This window comes from Epinephelus fuscoguttatus, linkage group LG19 (genome assembly GCF_011397635.1).
Source record: "Epinephelus fuscoguttatus linkage group LG19, E.fuscoguttatus.final_Chr_v1".
Taxonomy (NCBI): Eukaryota; Metazoa; Chordata; class Actinopteri; order Perciformes; family Serranidae; genus Epinephelus; species Epinephelus fuscoguttatus.
In genome coordinates, this window is record NC_064770.1 from 9,174,859 (window position 1) to 9,195,921 (window position 21,063).

At 39.8% G+C, this 21,063-nt stretch overlaps 1 protein-coding gene across 1 annotated transcript in view; it reads right to left on the reverse strand.

Moving 5' to 3' along the window:
• Positions 1-598: 598 nt before the first annotated feature.
• Positions 599-21,063, reverse strand: part of LOC125879665 (xylosyltransferase 1-like) — a 47,128-nt gene continuing 26,663 nt past the window's right edge. Inside the window, exons 7-11 of the mRNA XM_049561634.1 lie at positions 20,552-20,728; positions 13,724-13,992; positions 9,379-9,574; positions 8,617-8,953; positions 599-6,969 (exon numbers count right to left, since the gene is read on the reverse strand). Of these exons, the coding sequence (XP_049417591.1) occupies positions 6,647-6,969; positions 8,617-8,953; positions 9,379-9,574; positions 13,724-13,992; positions 20,552-20,728 (1,302 nt within the window). The 3' untranslated portion in view covers positions 599-6,646. The remainder of the gene's footprint in view (positions 6,970-8,616; positions 8,954-9,378; positions 9,575-13,723; positions 13,993-20,551; positions 20,729-21,063) is intronic.

Here is a 21,063-nt window from a genome sequence, read left to right on the forward strand (position 1 = left end):
CCCCCCAGAACCTAAAACTGTGGGTAAATGAGGACCCGTCATGCCCATTGTGTTCAGGTACCGCAACCTTAAAGCATATTTTGTCAGGCTGTAAAGTTAGCTTGTCACAAGGCCGATATACATGGCAACATTACCAGGTGTTGAAATGTTTAGCTGCGGGCATCGAAGGGAAACGAAGACAGGTGAATTCAGAAGGTGTTAAGGATAGGAGTTTAGTAATTCAGTTTGTCCATGAGGGAGAGAAATACAGAAGGGATAAGTTAGTGAGGAGGCAAGGGTGTGGCCGCCTAGAAGGTGCTTGTGATTGGGAAATGCAAGTAGATTTAGGGGGAAAGCTTGTTGTTCCCCAGGAAATAGTTTGTACCAGGCAGAGGCCTGACTTAGTGTTGTGGTCAGTGAGTCAACGGATAGTTTATTTCATTGAGCTGACAGTTCCTTATTGTAAACTTATTGTAGTTGCGGTCCACAGTTCCTTTAGAAACTCCAAATTTATACTTAATTTTACCGGGAGCCACTGATGCCCTCAGCAGTACCTGTTCATACAAGAGTGTGAAATAAACTGCACAGGCAAAGAATAAAGGGAGATTCAGTTTTATTTTCAAAAATTGTACTTCAAAACCGCTAAGGTCATTTATAAGGCATTCACAACAATTCGTTTTTGTTTTTGGACACTTGAGACAGTTTTTGATGCTTTCAGAGAGGGTTTCCTAAAACAGGAGTACAGCTAAGGCACAGCACTACTCCCAGAGAGAGAGAGAACGATCACGAAAAGCAAGAAAATAATAAAACAAAAAGGCAATACTTCAGAGATGGCACTGAAAACAAACAAAACAGGTTTGTTTGGTACTGGATATAAAAGAAACAAACAGCATTAAAGTGTGAGGCAAAAATAAAAAGTATGCAAAGAAAAAACCTCTCAGCTGGAATTTTCTTCCAGAATCTGAAGACTTTATCAACATCTTTGTCTTTCACACCAGAGAAATCTCTGAAAAACAGTCACATGATCTTTGTGGCACCATCATCCCAGCACTCCAAAGAGCCGTACCTTTCTATGTCATTAACTTAAAAACTGTACATAGTCTTTTGAGTATTTCGCAAAATACTGATTAACAATCGACTCACTCATCATATGAAAAATACCCATCAGACATAAAATGGCTCTTAATTTTCACATCAACATCAAGCAGGAACAGAAAAAAAATTAATTTCTTTTTCTTTATTTTTTTTTTTGTAATTTTCTCTAAAGTGTTTTAATTTCTGGGACTTTTTTGGAGACTGACATTATGCCGAAATGACTGCTGACATACAAAAATATTTTTTAAAAATGACTGTATGTATGGATCAAATCATGAAAGCTGCACGCGTCCATAGTTATAACAATAATGATAAAACCTAATAATAAAAATCTTTTTAAATCTAAGAATTTGTCTGAAATGAATGATGCAAGACTTAAACTAGACGAACTAAATTAAATCAAAACTAAAAACATGTACAACTTAAATGTAGTTTTGTCCCTAGTCAGGTTTTAACCATTTGATTTCAGCACATCAATAAGACTTGACTTCCTTTAGTTTGATTTACAGTCTGTGTGGAGAACATCTTAACAGCCTGTTTATCCGTCACACCACATACAACTATTCAGAATTCATTGTTGTTTATAGGCTATGGATTTAGAAATTTAATTATAATTATATTTTTGTTAATGTTTGTTTGGATATGAAATCAAAGGGTTAAAAATACCCTGACTGTATCTCTTACAACCTTATTAATCCTTAATCCAGTGGCAGTAAACGACGATCCTGTACACTACTGTATTGTTGGTACAGTCTAACAGAGACTGGCTCTTTCAGCGTTAAACTCATTGACACTGTGCTGATCCACAACCACAAATATCTGGTAACATCTGCAGCATACATCCATCATTTCAAATCATAAATTATATGTATAATAGTTAATCTTTTCTAGAATAAATACGACGTACTGTTCATGTCCTTTAAGTGCTGACAGTTAATTCTAAGAAAGCCCCCCACTACTTTCCAGTTTTGGTCCCAATAATATTGTCATATGGCAACTACACACACTGGAATAATAATAAAAAAAATATTAAATATTAGTTTTTATAGTAATGAAAATATAACTAAGTGAGGATGGATTGCACCAGCAAGGATTAAGATTTGTTAATTTAATATTACTTTCTACTAGTTTGCTTTCAAATCACAATTGGATAAATAAATGGTTAATGTTACGCTTGGCACAGAATTAAAAGTAATTAAGTAATATTTCCACCATTTTAGAACACTGGTTCGCTTTATTGAGAATTTGATAAGATCAACACCACTCTGTCTGTAGATTATCTTATCTTAGCATAAAGACTAGAAGCAGGGGGAAGCAGCTTATTCTTACAAAAACTGAGATTGGGGTTCACAGATTTCGCTATGTGCTGGACAATTTTTGGCTAGTTGCAGTGACTTTCTTAAGTTAACCAGTGAGCTTTGGAGGTGCTGTTGGGCAGACTTGCTGCTGCTGCGGCTTCATTTTTTACTGCACAGACATGGGATTGGGATCAATCTGAGCAGCCAACTCTTAGTCATTCTCAAAGTGATTAACTATTGCCTTAAAGGGGCTGTCAATATTAGCCCAAAACCCTTTTGATGCAAATTGATCTTAAATTATATCCACTTATGAGCAGAATATGATTGTTTTTTTTTTTTAATCCAAATTAAAATGTTAGTTAACAGGTTTAACTATTGCACTGATTTTAGACATGAAGTGGAGTTGTCTTTGTGAATTGATTAAACAGTCTTGTTTACGTTTAGTGTTTCTCACTAAAATTCTTAACATGTTGAATCAATGTCCCACCACCAGAAAACCATTAGCAAAGCCCTCTTAAGAATGTTAATAAACCTGTTTTGCTCTGGTCTTAAAAACCACACACTGTAACCTTTATCCCTACTGGTGCAGCCCAGACTTGCTATGAATATTTTATGTCTTGGCACAAAGTCAGTCACTGAGCAGCATGGAAATCTGAAGGTGCATCTAAATGTCTCGGGTGGCCTCCTCCTCTCTGCCTCCTCACCTGCTACATCAAACTCAACTCATAGGAAAGTCAGATTAAATAATATATGCATGTATAAGTAATGATTAGTATGGAAGGATTAGAATATGATTATTCAGATAAATATACAAACTATGAAAAGTTGTACACAGATTTAATTTTTGCCCATCAACTTGTTGGGGTCATTGCGATATGAATTTAACACAGAAATATTGAATCACTGTTGCAGCGATGTCTACATTTTTTCAAACACTTATAAATGTCAAGCTCTGAAACAACGTGCTGACTGGTTTCACAGAATATTATCAATTTATGTAATAATCAACCTTCTTCAGTTTAAATCTCCATAAATAAGATTTTCTGCTTTTATGTAGTGCCATATTAAAAAATTAAATACCTTTTGGGTCTTGGTGCATAGAGTACAAAATACTTTTCTAAGGCCTCGCTCTTGTATCTGCTGATAAGCATTTGCAATTATGTATTTTTTGCAAAATATATTTTATTTTAGAGAATAAACGGTTATGTTAAAAAGGACTGAAAGACCACTTAATACAAAATATTGTAACTGTTGCTGACAGACTCACAAACGTCCAGTCGGAACATCATCCTATAGTTTAAAATATGTAGCTGTACCTCAGCTCCGTGGTCGTAATAAACTTGTAGCTGTAAAGTAGTTGAAATGAGAGCAGATGAGTCAAAAGGCAGAGGAGAGGAGGCCAGTCCCAAAAGTGACCGACACAAACATTTACCATCAGTCCTGACAAACACCGGAAGGCCTTTAGAAACAAAGGCAGACGTTTTGTCTAAAAAAACCAAAAACAAATCTCACCCGCTGCAAATATCAGCATATCAAATATTAGTCACTGACTAAAAAAGAAGGAAAAAATGAAAATAAAAGAAAATGTTTTATATAAACTTCTGAATAAATTACTTGCGTAGCTGTTGAAGCATTGACACAGTTACATCAGTTTCTACAGCAAGAGCAGATGACAAATGTGTGTAAAGTGAAATAAAAGAGAAGGTGAATCTTTTCTGAGGTTCCAGCATAGCGGACGTCTCACACTTCAAGTCTGAAGGATTCAGACATGGCACAGAATATAACAAACAGCAGAATACAGAGCTGCTCAGTGTCAGGGGAGAAAAGTTTCAACTAGTTCTGAACAGGTGGTGTGTGAGTGGTGGAGAGTAACCAAGTACCTTTACTCAAGTACAATTTTAAAGTACCTTGAAAACAAATAATTTTTTCCTTCACTACACCTATCCACAGCTATAGTTATTGGTTACTTTGCAGATTCATATTTTACATAAATGTACAGTAGCTAGATTTAACAACCTGTCGACAGTATATAAAGTAGATAGAGTAGTAAAATTAGCTCCACCTTGATCAACTACATGTTAACATGCTGTTTCCACCAGTAATAAACCCATTATTATTATATATGTAATATCAAAATGTAGCAAAGGAAGACTCCTTCTCTGACTTTTGCACCTGACAAGAAGACAAACATAGGACAGTTTATTAAGACGCAGCTCATCCTATGCCTACCATATCCAATATCAAGACAAACATTAAAAGGGGCCTTTCTACAAAATTGGCACTTTGCTTAGTAACACTTCTGTGCTTTGAAGGTCTGGTGTGTAGGACTTAGGTGATATATTGGCTGAAAAGGAATATAATAAAATTTGTTTTCTTTGTATAATCACCTGAAAATAAGAATAATAAGAATCATGCTGAGCCAGTTATATCTACATAGGGAGCAGGTCCATGTGTGTGGCGTCCACAGTGCTGCATCACCATGTCTCTACAGTTGCCCAGAACAGACAAACCAAGACTGGCTCTAGATAGGGCCATCCTCACTTTTGCATCGGCCAATGTAGTTAGCAGCCCCTCTAGGATGAGCAGTTTTTGGAAAAACACTAATTTAGTAACATAAATCTGTTTTATTCTGTGTTTTTACAGGTTAACATTACTGAATCTGTTGTTGTTTTTCCAAGTGGAAGAACGTTATGGATAATCGATAATTTGGCTTCCAGTAGAAACCTCCTGAAAAATTAACACTGAAGGAAATCTTAACTGGAGAAGTTTCAGCTGGTTGTAATCTACAGGCCTCACAACTAAATGCCACTAAATCCCCCTAAATCTTACACACTGGACCTTTAACTGAACATAATGAATACTTCTAATGGTGGTTTTTTTTTTTTTTGGTAATAGAAAATTTACTTAAGTAAAGGATCTGAGTACTTACTCCACCACTAACAGTTAAACAGTGTTTTTCCAGTAGTAGCGAAAAAAAAAAATCATCTTCATAGTTAAAAGAAACAAACACTGACTGTTGTTAGAGAGGAAATGTTAACTGTGGTCTCTGCTGTTTTTAACATCAGACATGAGGCTAACCCAATATAGTAAAAAAGAAATATGTATGTAAACAGAAATTTAGTAATTTGCGTGAAAAATGTAACAGAATTCCCCCCTGGCACCTACCTGGCTCTGTATGAGAATATCCATAGTTGCTAATGATTTTCTAAGGCTCATTATATCTGGATCACAGCTGAAGAATTTTGTCATCTCAAGGACACAAATAGTGTTACTATCTGGTGTTTCAGGCCTGTTACCCCAAGATTTAAGTGCACCATTATCTCAAGAACTCAAACATTATATTTTGGTGATGAGGACTTAAATTATCAGCCGTATTCATGTTTTAATTCATGTTTCAGCCATTGGACCGTCAAAGCAAAAATAAGTTCAGTAGGCCCCCACAGATAGCTCTAATCTTAATTTTGTCATCTTAAGATAATAGTTTGATCTTCACAAAATAGTTTTTAATAAATTTTAAGCTTATTATTGTACATGGTAACATTTGGGGCTGAAAAAAGCCTTGACAATAAGTCAAAGCATTACTGTTGACTCTTAATTTGAATTTTAAAAAGAATACAAACTTGTGTCACCTGTCTTCAGCAAGTGCCTGTACATCATCCAAAATCATCCTAATTCAGCTTCACCTCATGCCTGAGCAGAGTTGAAACTTGAGGTTCTTGTGTTCACTTTCTTTCAGTCCTATGACTAGGAAGACTAAACCTTTGAATTAAATGGTCATCTTGGAATAAAAGTCTGAAAACAGTAAGTATGATCACTATAAAAACATAATTAGGAAATTTAAAATGAGGACATTGAGACCTAACTAAGCCGTGATGAATGTTTTTCGCAATAATGGGCCTAAGAATGAGCAACCAGGTGTGTTTTCAGCATCTGAACACACACACCTTAACCCAGGAAAACACGCACAAAAAGAGGTATAGAGTTCTTCTGGCACAACGCTTCAACACACACTTATCCTCTCTCTCTCTTGCTCTCTCTCTCACACACACACACACACGGCTTTGAGCAGTAGACTGAATGAGGACTGAAGGAGAAGACTTCCCCACTGTTTGAGTTTGTTTCTCTTCTTCCCGTCACTGCCGCCAAAGTTTCATCCATTTCCTTTCACACATGTTGCACAAACTTTAAATAAATAAATATCAGAAACAAACAGGACATTAGCCCCGTGTCTTCCTTCATTTGTTCCTCTCATCTTCCCTCAGTCTGTCTGTCTGCTACCTGATGCGTCCGTCCTCTCTGGGCGGTGTCAGTTCAGACTTGGTGTCAGGGCTGGCGGAGCTCCAGGCAGTGAGACGACAGCGCTGCATGACAGGACAGACGCTGGGTCCCATTGAGCAGACATCTGCAGCCGACCAGTGGCCCTCCAACAGCCCGTCCAGCCAGCGACGCAGAGGTGCCCCTGTCAGCCCAGCGTTGGCCTCAGCCTCCTCCACAGCGCCTAGGCTCACTGGCAGCCGCAACACCGGGTTCAGGCCGTGGAAACTCTGCTCCATATAGGAGTTTCTAGCTGGGCCGCTGTGCAACCGTAGCCCGTCCTCTGGATCCCAGGGCCAGATGTTAGGAGAGGGAGGAAAAAGATGGGGGAAAGAAAACAAGAATGATGAAGAAGGTGGATTAGGGAAACCTTTTTCCCTTCTCCAACTTCAACATAAACTTTTTAGGCATTCACCAAAAACTGAACTACCATCAAATTTCATGTTGAGCATCCAGTTTTCAAGTTTAATGCAGTATTTCTACAGACATGTGGGCACACTGGATGGAAACATTAAAAATGTTCTCATCCAATCAGACAGATGATGAAAATACCTTAGAAAATGCAAACTGCTGTAACTCTCCCAAGGTTTGTGCTGAAAATTCTATTCTATATATTCTATGTGACCGAGTCATGGAATTACATACGGAGTGCCAAGGTTCACCAGCAATCTTTAAAAAAATCCATAGAAAGTGAAAATGATTTTCACCCTTTTTTTCAAGTCCATAATGGCAGCTGTATTGCTTAGTTTTATATGTATATTTTTTGGTAATTTTTTTGTATTCATACTAAACAATGTATCAATATTTTGCTTGTCTTCTAAGATGGATGATCCAGATGGTTTGAAGTGTCTTCTGGAAATATCAGCGGTACGTTTTGGGTTATTCAAAGATCAGATTTACTGTATCATGTATGCTGCATTTTAATATGCAGGCACCTTTTACAGAGTGCCTGGATACTCCTGTAAAAACACAATGTCACAAACACACACTCCGATCAGATCACGTCACATGCCACCTTCACTTTATAACACTAGCCAATAAAACCTCTCACTGTCTATTCATATACCAGGCTTTACTTAGAGTTCTGCAGTTATCCCCTGTACACACACACACACACACACACACACACACACACACACACACACACACACAGAGGCCCGAGGAGGTCAAACAAATCAAACAGGGGAGGCTAATTCAGATAGAGGTGACCCTGTGTGTGCGTGAGTGAGTGACTGGATACTGACACTATAAATATGAGTATGCATGGTGTTGACGGCTGTGACAGGAGGGCTTCTGCTGTGTGTGTGTGTGAGTGTAATTTAGGAATTAGATCTGCCACTGACATACAAACTTCAGTGACCCCTCTAAAGCTGTTGAATATCACTCCAACTGGTGTTTCCATGAGAGTTTCTGCAGGTTGATGCTTAAACTTTGTGTCAAATGAGTAATATTTTACTGACTCTTTGAACAAAATAGTAGTAATATGGAAGCAGTGTTCACATGTAAGTCCACAAAGTTAGTGGACCCTGTCATAAGATTTTAGTTTTTCATCAAAAAGCTCTCTGAGCTGAATAAATCTATATGCATTGATTGAATATATATCTGACACACTGAAATAGCAGGTCTATGCTACTAAATCAAAATCATTCACGAGCTACTTAAAATACTCAAAGTCCTCATTTGATACTATGAAACTGAATAGCTTTAATTATTTTGATCACTGGTGCATTCAATTAATTTTTCACATTCACACATCCATTAAAATGTGTCCGGCTCAGGATACTCCTAACTACATATACTGTGCTGGAAGACATCTCTATTCAATGTACAACTCCAGTTCTGTGTGATCTGTACTGTCCTTACCTGATTTCCTACAGTTATCTATTTTCTTGTGGGCATGTAAACACAGTGACGATGTTGGATTGCTCACCTTGCTGTAAAGGCTGCTGTCGGTGGAACTCGAGTGGTGCCACGATGAAGGTGGTTTGGCCCAGTGGGTTCCAGTGGTGCAGCACCCTCAGTGTCCACAAGCCAGGCCTCAGCGGCGAGGTGAGTGGCGGTCGGTAGTGAGTGACCTCAGCCGAGGCGTCCACCAGGATGTCGTAAGTGGCAGCAATGACGTTGGTGGGATCGATCCACACCACAGTGGCCGTTAGGTTGCTCTGGCTTCTGCTCCAGCGTTGCACAGCTACCGGCTCATCCTTGGGCCCCAAGAGACCCCCCCAGTTCCTGAAGAGACGCTCCTTAGGATCCCAGTCTGCCCCAACCTGAAAGACAGGGAGCGTGTCAGGATCACTCTGACTCTCAGATTGCAGGGGTGCACAGTGTATCAGTCCTCTTAGCTGTATCTGGCAATAGCTGCTTAAAAATGATTTATAACATTGGCCTTCGGATAATTTTAGAATTAATTAAAATGTTTTTGTTCAATTTTAAGTATTACTCATCACCCCACTGTCGGGGTCCAGTACAGTCCCCATTGAAACGTAAAACAAAAGGCTTTCAATTTTCTTTTTGAGCCCAAAAAGAAAATCTGACATAAATATTTTCCACATTACAGCAACAGTGTGCATGAAATTAAAAATGTACATATAAACAAGCAGCTGAACAATATAGACATGCTGAACATGTGGGTCTATGTGGTCCAAGTAAATATGAATATATTAGCGTGTGTATGTGTTAGTGTGTGTCTGACCTGGACGTGCTGCAGCCTGTTGGTGGTGTGGGGTGGGCTGGCTAGGGTGAAGTGGTCTTTGGGTGTCACCCAGGTCTCCAGGCTCTCCAGCTGGGTGGAGGCTCGGTTAGTGGCCACATGACGCACCAGGTAGCCCTGGAACTGGTCTGACAGGAAGTAGACGTGGACTGACACTGGGTGGCTCATGGCCACATACCTGAGGGAGACGCATACATACTAAACTTCAGAATCAGAACTGCTGTATTCACCAAATGTACAATGTACACAGGAATTTCAGTTGCTGATGCAGAGCAGTGAAACAGTACATCTTACAAAGTAGACAGACAATATCGCAATATAATGGATACTTTCATCCATTAAAAGTTAAAGCTGGAGTGTGGGACTTTTACATATAAATGAGCATTCGTTATGTTCAAGCCCCTGGAGTTCACAAAATGTGAAAGAGTCAAAGTCAGATGTCTCATGCCACCAGGGAAACTCTGAGTTTGTTCCAAATTGCATACTTTTAGTATGTACTTCATCTGCCCTTAAAAAGTATGTACGGTTGCATGCATTATGCGCACAATCGGGACATACTACCTCTTCATAACATTGCGCACTGAACTTTGACCCTCTTGCTTTTATATCTGTTACCTTGGAGATGAAACAAACGCCACTCATTGAGTTCTCCAGAGACAGAGATCAACCCAGAGAGCTCTGCTGTTGTAACTTTGCAATGTTCTCACTGCAGTTCTCTCATTGTTATTTCTATAGTTATGTCCTTTTGTTGTTTGTAATATTTATGATTATTTTGTTCACTTAAACAATGAATATTCCTATTATTAATATTTGACTGGTCATCGGTTAAATGCGTTGTCATCCATCATTGCAACTTTGGACAGTTGTCAATGAGCTGTCAAGCCGTCATCTGTCGACTGAGTGACTTTCCCATTCTGGCACAACAAAGTGATGTGTTTTTCATCAACCAGCCAAAGCTAAAGGTAGCAGTAAGTGGGAAGAGACCATAACAATGGAGCAGAGCTACGAGTATAGTGGAAGCAGTGGTGGAAAATCCTAAGAAACGTATTAGAAAACTTTCTGGAGTGGATGTTCCAGTTAAAGGGGCAATAAGCAGAAATTCATCATTTCTAGATTGAAGGAATTAAAAAATTGCTATGTGAAGAACTAGACGTGTAATTTCATCTGGAGTATAGCATGACGTCACACACCCTCTCTCTGTGTTGATCTCCAGCCCCTTGTTTACAAGCCGGTCCGGCTGCACGTTCATGTACGTTCATGTGAATCGCCGCCTCCTCCCTCATCTCGGAGCCCTTGGCCCTCCCTCCCTATAAAAGGCTACAGCCAGTGAGCAATGGCAGCGCGTATTTTCGAAGCGAAATGGCGCAGAGCATAACAAAACGTTCACCTGAAGACGACCAGGATCCGACATTACCTCTAAAGAAACAACGGTCGTTGGCAAAGAAGTTGTCAGATAAAGACAGGGACAGAACCCAGATTAACATTGGCCTTGCATTTGCAAGGTGGAGAGCACTGTGAGAGCTAAAGGGGCTACAATTTGACTCAGAGCTAGCTCTTCTTCTCCTGGACAGGTAACATCCAGTAACAACACAAAGTAAAATGTCTGTTTTAATTAGTGTTACAGTAACGTTAGGCACATGTGGCTGTGTCGATTCAATTAAATTTAATGTTACAATCGTAGCATGGGTTAATGTCCGGAGCTTGAGTTATTAGCGGCTCGGCCGCAGCAATGGGTCAGGCCTTACGATCGTGTTAGGTGAGTAGTCCGGCAGCCCAGCTAACATTTACAATTAGCATTGTAAAATGTAACATTGCTCTCACTCACAGAGAAGAGTAGGAACGTTAGCGTTAGCGTTAGCTCCCAGTGTTAGCACTAGCCAGGATCCGGCGATGGCTCTAGCCGAGTCGGCTGCCACCAGCCAATGGAGTAACTTATAGCTATGGAGCGCTTCTACCAGCTCTTCTATTCACTGAGCCTCGCCTCCATCTCAGCAAATATATTACATTTATTACAGGTACCATCATCATTGAAGTAGGCAGGGGAATAGCTAAACACAGCAGAGACCGAGAGTGAGTGAAAGACATCCCTAACTGCTAAACATAAGTTTAGATGAGGCGAGTGGGGTGGGGGGTGGAGAGCAGAGGTAGAGGGAGGTGTGGCTCATGACACACTTTGTTTTGGTCTACAGGCAGTGCACAACAGCAAACTTAGCGGTGAAACGATTTCGCTTTTTGCCCCTTTAAGAAAGAAACTCAGTGTTCAGAGGAAGGATTAAAAAAACACCTAGTATTACTGCCTCGGAGTTGTATGCCTCTGCATACCAGTCAAGTTGCAGTTACAGTTTACATCCATGTCTGTCCAGACTCATGTGTAGCCATGACAGTTGACAATGCTTCAAATATGGATGCTGCTGTAAAGAAGCTACAAATTCTAAAACATGGATGCTTCACACACTTGTAGTGAGCTAACTTGCAGGCATATGTCATAAGCGTGTCAACAATGTTTGTGTAATTTCTGTTACTGCCAGAGGATTTTATTGCTACACCCAGTGGTGGAATGTAACTACGTACCTTTATGTCACAGTTTAGTATGTCGTAAATCATATAAATGTCATTAAAAAAGGCATAGTATAGCATAGTATATGCAAATATATATAGTATGTTGTCAAAAAAATCATACAACATACAACCCCTTTGGAAAAATATACATACTGAAAACAAGCTACAAAATTTAATACGCATCAGCTGTGTGGAAACATAAAATGAGTGATAACAGTGAGTCACATAAGACTAAATGGGAGAAAAGCAGTAACAGACTCTGTTTGTTGAAGTGTCAACTCCATACAAATACACTGCTTACAAGTTAATGGCAGCAATGCACAATTTTCCAAAACAAAAGAGGAAGAAGAAATTTCACTGTTCTCTTGTTTTGGATTTAGGGGCGTACCAAAATCTGCAAGGAAACTGTCAAAGTACTTATGTTGATGGAACCATGTTTCAAATGTATCCACATTAGTGTGTGTATGTGGTCTGAGATGTAGCTTGACTGAAATCACAGGTTAAAGGGAACAGACTAGTCCTGTTTTAACTCCCCCCTCATCTCCCCCTTCACACACACTTCCCATAATGCTGCCCCCACCCATTCTAGCCACCAATCCCCACCCGAACTCCAACAAGTACCTCCTTGTACCTACTGTGGGTCTCCACCCCACACACGCACACACACACACACTCACACTCACACTCACACACACACACACACACACACACACACAGCCGGAAAAATCCAGTCTGTGCAGACACTGTAGCCTGATTGTACCCCAGGACAAGCTGCCGTTATCTTTATATTTAATTTGGACTCACAAACACACACAAACACCAGTGGTGGTGAGTTTAGTGGAAAGACACATTTCATCTGCCAGTCCTCCTCGCTTCCCCCTAATTGTGCAGTTTCTCTCTCAGCCTAAATTTCCTGACCCAAGGATGGGATGACTATACAAAGGACCCCATTACACTGGTGACAGATGCAGACTGTACAAGAGGCCGATATTGGCTTTACAATTCCAGCATAGTCTGTTGTTCTTGCATCTTTAGTTTGCTTCATTTGGTCCAAACCAACTGAAAAATTATCCATTGTTGCCTTTTAGTCCTGGTCTGTTTCCTGTTCACATTGACTAATTACAAACAATCCGTAAACATGAAGTCACATTCACAGACAGGTAACTCACTGACTGATAGACTGATGGATCCACGTGAGAAATCAAATTTCTGGTAACTGACACCAAGTGATGCTGCACTTCACTGAACCGTAAGTGTTTATATATATTCTCTGAGTTCATAAATATGATAATTAATAATCAAGATGATGTTGCTTCCTAAACAATTCACAATAAGTAGGTGGATTTAAAAGCAGTTTTTCATTTGAACTTTTGCTAAAACCACCTATCTACCATTACTAAATCATGTTATTTGCCCGCTTTGCTTTCACATATCAAACAAACTGCACCAGAAATCTCTTGGAATCGAGCCATACCAAGGACCCCAAGTGTTTGTTTGAAATTAACCGAACAGATTCAGTGTGAAAGCATAGTGTCTCAAAACACCATTTCAGTCTTCTAGATATAGAGCTGGACAGTGATTGTATATAAACCAAAGATCAGTGTCAGTATTATGCACTTTTAACTGGGATTGGTGATTATATGGCTCAGCCAACACAAACACAAAATGGGTTTTGGATTTTCTGCTTGACCTTCACTTAACTGACTGCAAGGCTGACTCTGCCACATCACATCCACCTCCCAATAAATCCACATCTGGATGTTTATACCTGCAGCTGTTGTCATTGGGGTGGCCTTGTAGTGAGCTGGCAGCGCGGGACAGTCCCATGCGACTGAAGGCATGGTAGTGGCTGAGCATGGAGTCTGATAGGCTGGCAAGGCCATCTGTCTCCTCCTCATAGATGTTCTCCCAGTAGGCATGGAGGCCCAGGGTGCCTGAGTCGTACGATCCGAACAGGTAGGAGTCCAGCTGGTTGATGATCTCCTGACTGACGCTGGCCTCAAACTTTCTGGCAAAGAAGGTCGGTCTGGACGCTTGCTGTGGTCAGAAAAGACAGAAGGAGACAACAAGGGATGATTATTGTGTAATCAACCCTGACCAACCAGTATAAACTAGAATTACCACCATGCAGTTGTATGCCTCTGCGAACATGTCAAGTTGCACTTACAGTTTACATCCATGTCTGTGAAAACATGTACATCTTCCTCCCGGCAGCACGGAAGATCTATACCATTAGCACAGTTTCAAGGTGGACACCCAAGATTAATGTCATCAATTCAGTATCTGACCAAATGTCTCCCCTTCTGTTCTTGAGATAAGATGTTGAGTAATGGCCAGCAAAGTGTTTTTGCAGAACATTATGGTGTCTGCCTGTTTGCGCTCATGAAATGAGTTGGACGCAAGGTCACAGTGACCTTGACCTTTGACCACCAAAATCTAACCAGTTAATCCTTGAAAAAATTGGGGGAATTTCACTCAAGGTGTTCTTGAGATATCATGTTCACCAGAATGAGACAAACAAGGTCACAGAGACCTTTGACCTATGATTACCAAAAACTAATCAGTTCATTGTTGCGTCTAAGTGAACATTTTTGCCAAATTTTGAAAAATTCCCTCAAGGAGTGCTTGATTATGGGGCAGTTGGATAATGGATGCAAGCTATAGACAGACAAGCTGAAAACATAATCCCTTGGGCCACAGCTTTCACTTGAGCAGAGGCATTAAATTTGTCAAAATATAGAGAAAGCAATATATAAATAAGGCAGAAATGTATAACCCACAAAGGAAAAGTTTTAAAATCATGAAACAAAGTAAGAGAAAATAAGATTAACAAGTTAAAACACACCCTTTGTTAAAATGAGAGACATCCCAAGAGTGAGAAATAAACTCATGCAACACATTAACATTCAGGTTTTAGTGACATTCATTTCTATTTTTCCAGCTGTGAAATCACTGAGTTACAGTTTATGTAAAGCAAAGAGTAAAAATGCAAGACAAATCTCCAGGAAGCAGTTCTGACAGTTTTAATGCTTCACTTCAAAATATAAAAAAATTACAGGCTGGAAAGATCAACCAGTTTGTTTCAAAGTGTCACTACATATTTCCAACTGTGTCTCCGGGCTGAGGATAATGACCATCATGTAATCAAACAAACAAACAGCAGGACAAGTATTATCACACCCTCTAAATTGCCGTATATACAAACAATCCCTATATATTATCAAATATCCTACTGCCATTAATAGGAGCAAATATTTCCATAATTTTAAAATGTCTTTTTGAATGCCTCTTCTGTTAGTGTGGTGCATTTGATTTCAACATCAATGTATAGTTCAACAACATTTTACTGGTTCTCTTTTAATGATTGGCTCTAATGTAATATTTTGATCACATTCCATACAACAATACTTTGAACCAGAAATAAATTTGCTTTGACCACTTTACAGTCCTTATAAACAATAAGCAAGCAAGCAATCTTCAAGCAGGACTATTCTCATTTATAATGCAGACTTATGGTTTTAACCTAAGAGTGGTAAACAAACTTTTGCACCTTGGCAAATATGGGTCATGTTGAGAGTCCAGCAGCCAGCGTGGTAGGTGACTCTTTGCCTGAGGAGTTTATGAAACATGCTTATTCACTATTCTGCGTTTACATCTAACATACTTGCATGACCACTTGTGTTAATCGGATCTGAATCAAAGAAAACTGAAAATAAGCAGCATCAGAGCTTGATGCATTGTAGACATTCAAGTAGAATAGAACTACTGTAAAACTGTACCTAAATGCTGTTCATTAACACAGATTACGGGCTGATTCAGAGCCAGTCTGCTACTGATGCCACTGGGCCTTTCCACTGCTGCAGTTGGGGGTTAAATGCTCCTAAGTACCTTGTCACTAACTGTTGTAGTGGGAGAAAACAGTGAGGAAGACGGTGTCAAAGACAGGCCAGTGAGTTCTGCAAAAGGACAGCTGCTGACGGTCTACCGGGCTGGTTCTCTCTACGTGTTCAGTACAACTCACTGTTTGAGCCAAAAACAGACAAACTTTGTATGCAGCTTTACACATGTGTTAACAGTCACTGTAATGAGTGACCTTCCCCTATGTTCATCATACCCAAACTATTTATATTCAACAGAGGAAAAGCTACGGCTTGAGTTTTTATTCATCTTATATTAAACCCAAAACACACACACACACACACACACACACACAGAGTGAGTCTATGGCCAACACAGTTTGACAAACTTTAATGTGACTGTACGGTGGCCCTGAGAGCTCAAGGAACTGCAAACTGACCCTTCACTAAGTCCCGCCTCTCAAGCGTAGACTAGCAGAGCATCTGCCAGCTCTGACAGGGGGGCCGACAACTGCACGGCTGTGCTCCATAGACTCTTGTCCAATTGTGTCAGAGTCCCTTAATGTTCCACAGGTTTTATGGATTTTGAGCGAAACATTGTACCTGGGGCACATGTAGTAATGATACCTGTTATTCAGAGAAGTTGGAGGGAGATAAACTTTTCTCCCCTGTTCCAAAACCAAAATCAAACTCTGAAAAGTGTAGGGTTAGCTAGCTAGCCACTTAGGGTATAGCTTTCTGAATGTATACAAATGCTACTTTTGCTGAACAAAGACCTGCCCTGCTTTACAGGAACCAGCTCTTTGGCTTGTCGGCTATCAATCGGTGTTGGAGAATGATCTAAATGTTATGAGTTTTGATTTCTTTTTAATTGTGATGGCATGTTTCAGATAACATAACAGATATGTGCTGCTAGCCTGTCTTAGCGTTTTGCTTATTCAGGGTTTCCCACTCATTCATTTATTTGCGGTGGCCTGCCATAATTAAACCATCTGCTGCCACTTTTTGAATTTATGTTTTTGGAGCTGGACCAGTCATTAGGAGCACTGTTGGAATATATACACCATTCGGTTATTCATTGTTCCACACTCTCACACCGCAGCATATACTCTGGGCACAGACAGAGCAGCAGAACTTAAGGCACAGTCAAAGTGAAACTTAAGCATTCATTGCACTGGGTCTAAAAGTTAGCTGTCACTCACAGACAGCTACTCCTCTCATGCATTGATCTGATCTGATCAACTCTGATCAGACCGACTGATCAATTATTATATTATTACCTGGTGACACAAAGCTCTACAAACTGCTGCTGAGGGAAAAATAAGCTAATGAAGAATTCCGCCTGTACTGCGTTCATGGACCCAAAAAACCTTGTGTGCTGTGTGCATAACTTTTTAGTGTCTTTTGGAAACAGTTTCTGTTGTGTTGTTAGCTTCTCATGGCACTTTTTGTTGTCAAGTTGGTGAAGACGTTACTTCATTTGCATGTGTTTTCTTGATTTGCAGTGCGCTGAGCTCTTAGAGCCACCATAGGACTGATCAAGAAGGACATTTTTGGCCTGTTATGCATTTATCTTAAAGACGTGTTAAAATACAGTATGTGTACTACTGCAAAGATTATGTTTTTTAATAAAGAAAAAAATGTCATCCTGTTTTTTGAAAAGGCTCTCTGATGTATCAGTGATCAAGATTAACAGTATTATATATACATAAAACACTCAAAGACTCTTTACGTATGGGAACAGACAAAATCTATCTGACAACCTTCTATGGAAAACCAAAGTAAGGACAAGTGAAATCATAGACACACACACTTTGTCATGTGGTCCAGTCTGGAAGAAAGAAGGGCGTGGTTTATGATGTCATCAGGAGGGTGTGACCTCACCAAACCAGCTCTTGGTGGGCCCCGGCTGCACCAGCGAGCCAGGAAACCCCAACATAATGAGAGCCATGCGGACTGCCCAGGCTGCAGCGGAGCTCTTTATTCAGCAACACAGTTTTATCTGTGTGGTTATTCTGGGGCTGTTACCTTACGATCTGTGTCCTTACACAGCTAAAGACAACTGTGGCAACCACTAGTTACAGGGTCAGGAGGGATTTTTGTTTCCTTCATCTGAAGATCACAGGGAAATTATATAAAAGTGCCTTTACTGTATGTTCTTTACTCTCCCTAAAGGAGGTCAGCCAAATATGATTCAAGCAGCTGCTCTACTGTTGGAGCAGTTGAAGCTTTATTAAGTCAAGACTGAACAGATTTTAACCCTGTGAGTATTCTACTGTGGATTTTACTTTTTCTCTTTTTGGTTGTTTTAGTTCATTTTTTAATTTACGCTAGAGCAATAGTTTTTTCATTATTGATTTGTCTTTCAACTACTTCGATTTAAAAAGGTATAACAGTCCAAAACCCCAAATTCACAAAGATATGAGATATATATAGATTTTAAAGGCTCATTATACTAATATTAGGGCTGTAACAAGCAATCATTTTATTACTGATGGATCATTTGGTCGATAAAAGAACAGAAAATAGTGACAAATGCTGATCACAAGTTCCTAAAGCCCAAGTTATTCAAACTGCTTGTTTTAAACACTAACAGCCCAGAAATACGTCCGACTTTACGCTTGTAGAGGACCAGTAAATATTGACATTAGAGAAGCTGGAACCATTTAAAAAAACTGGCATTTTTTGCTTTAAAAACAAAACAAAACAGGAAGATGAGTAACTGAAGGATGCATTTCATAATCTCCCAGAGCCCAATGTGACTTCTTCAAATTAACTGTTCCAATAACTTTACAATCATATAAAACAGAGAAAGGCAACAAACCCTTCAACATTAAAGAAGCTGGAACTGGGAAATTTGCTTGGTGAATTATGATTTATTGATTATTGAAATTATTGCAGATTCATTTTCTCTCGATTGTCTGATCCTTTTAGCAGTAAGTTGCACTTCTCCTCACTTTTTGGTTTATGTAACTTTAACTGGATCTTGACTCTGTACTGTCTGTTGGATGTTGCTGATCCTTTTTCTCAAGAACAATAAAAAAAAAAATCTTCCTTTTTAAAAATCAGGTCTCCAGTTTATAAGAGTTCGAATCTAAAAGAGTCTCAACTGGTTACATATAGGGAAAAAAAGTGTGTGTATAGTACTGTAGATACTGTACAGTGTGTCCCTGACCCTTAAATTCAGGACTCAGTCTTTCTAGTTGGCAAAACCCAGCATTATGATAATGACAACCTTACAAACCTCAGCGGCAGCTAGCTACAAAGCTCTAAAAATATCAGCTGCCTCAAGTGTACAGCTGTTTCCAGGATCAGCTCTTCATATAGAAACCATCAGTAGCTCGACCACAGACGCTGTCTTAAGGTCTGTCGTTACAGGGAGCCAAAGACCGCCTGCCGTAAGTAAAAGCAGCACTGCTAATTTGTGAATACGAAGTTATTCTGGTCTCAGGCCACCGAGGCCCTGAGAAGGAAGGTTGGACAGTTCAGAGAGACTGAACACGATGACTTTTATCTCTATAGATGTTTTCTACCACTCATTATATGGCTGCCACATGATCATGTTTGATACAAAAAAAAAAAAAATCCAAAAAATGTTCTTTCATGTAAAGCTTTGTGATTACTGAGAAGTTGAAACCACATCTGTTATATATAGCGCCCAATTTAATCTATATCACACTGTCTGAAGTGCGTGGCACAAGTGCATTTAGGGTTTGTCCAACTCCACTTTGGCTATATGTTACATAATCTGGATGCAAAGTAAGGCAAAAAGGGCAAAGCCGTTGTGTTTAGTCCCTCAAAAAACAAGGTTCGCCTCTACCTGCCGCATTGCTATTTACATGGCGAATTCGGCAAATAGGAAAAGTGAGCAGTTTTCTCCTGAGAGTAATGCAGTAAGAGCAGTAACGCCACGACAGAAAATATTGTGGGACATTTAATCAGCAAAACTAAAACACAGTAGCTCTAAACTTGACAGAGGAAACAGAACTAAACATTTAGCTTCCAAAATAATCAATGAAGCTACGCTGCTCTTAGTGCGTAAATGCACACAGCATCTCATTAAAAGGGAAGTTGGACAGCAGCTCTGCTCTGATCTCTGCTATGTAATGTGATAAAGGCCAAAATATGTCCTGCAACAGACGATAAGGCTTGTTGTTGTTTGCTAAGCTGATTATCAGCCTCTGACTTGCTGGATAAGGGGAGTGAGGAGTCAGCAGTCATCGACAATTATGAATAACCACAAGAGGTCTTTAAGCATACAGTCATACGTATGCACACAAAATATGAGGCAGATTGGTCCAGTAGTTTTCAAAATAAGTCGCAAACAGACAGAAACACATACTCACTCAAATGCACACTCATCCCCTGATCCCCTACAGGCTAACAATGCTAAAAACAGGATAACAATAATGTCTTATATATAATAATATACCTCTGCCAAATTACTTATAGTGCGTTTCGCTGTTAACACTTCACAAGTCACAGGTCAGTGTGCCTCAGACAAATGCCACTATACTAGTGATGCAGAGCAGCACCACTAGTATAGTGGCCCTTAATCTTGGTCAGTAGCCTGGTGACAGAATTTCACCCGACCTGATACATTTGTGTAAGTGCTCGAGCAGGCAAACACATGCCTGATTCTTTCAGTATGCATATATCCAATAATAATATTCAGATTTTGTGAAATATTCAAAAGTCTCTAAAAACTTGGCCAGTTGGCCCAGAAAATCTTTTCTCACCTGGAAGCGTGGAAGGTCAGAGGGCTTGAAGTCGTTGGGTGAACAGCCACACCAGTCCACAATATGCTTGTACTGGCATTTACACCCCAGTTTGCGGTTCCAGTTGGTGAGCCTCAGGTTGTTGTCCACCATGGTCTCACAATGTGCGCTGTTCTCCAGCACGGTGTGGAAAAACGACTGGAGGTGGAGGCGAGCACAGGGAGACAGACAAGTTTATACACATCTTCCAATCTCAATAAAATATCTTATCTACAAACAAAATAAGACATAGGACTGAGTTATTTTTATGGTTTTAGACCGTTCTTAGGTTGTCCTAAGGGACAGCTCACCCCTAAATATAAAATACATATTTCTCATTCTACCTGTGGCACCATTTACTATTTATCTAGATTGTTTTTGTTGTGAGTTGCAGAGTGTTGGGGATATCAGCTATAGAGAGGTCTGCCTTCTCTACAGTATAATGGAACTATATGGCACTTGGCTTGCGGTGCTCAAAGTGCTTGGCCAGGACA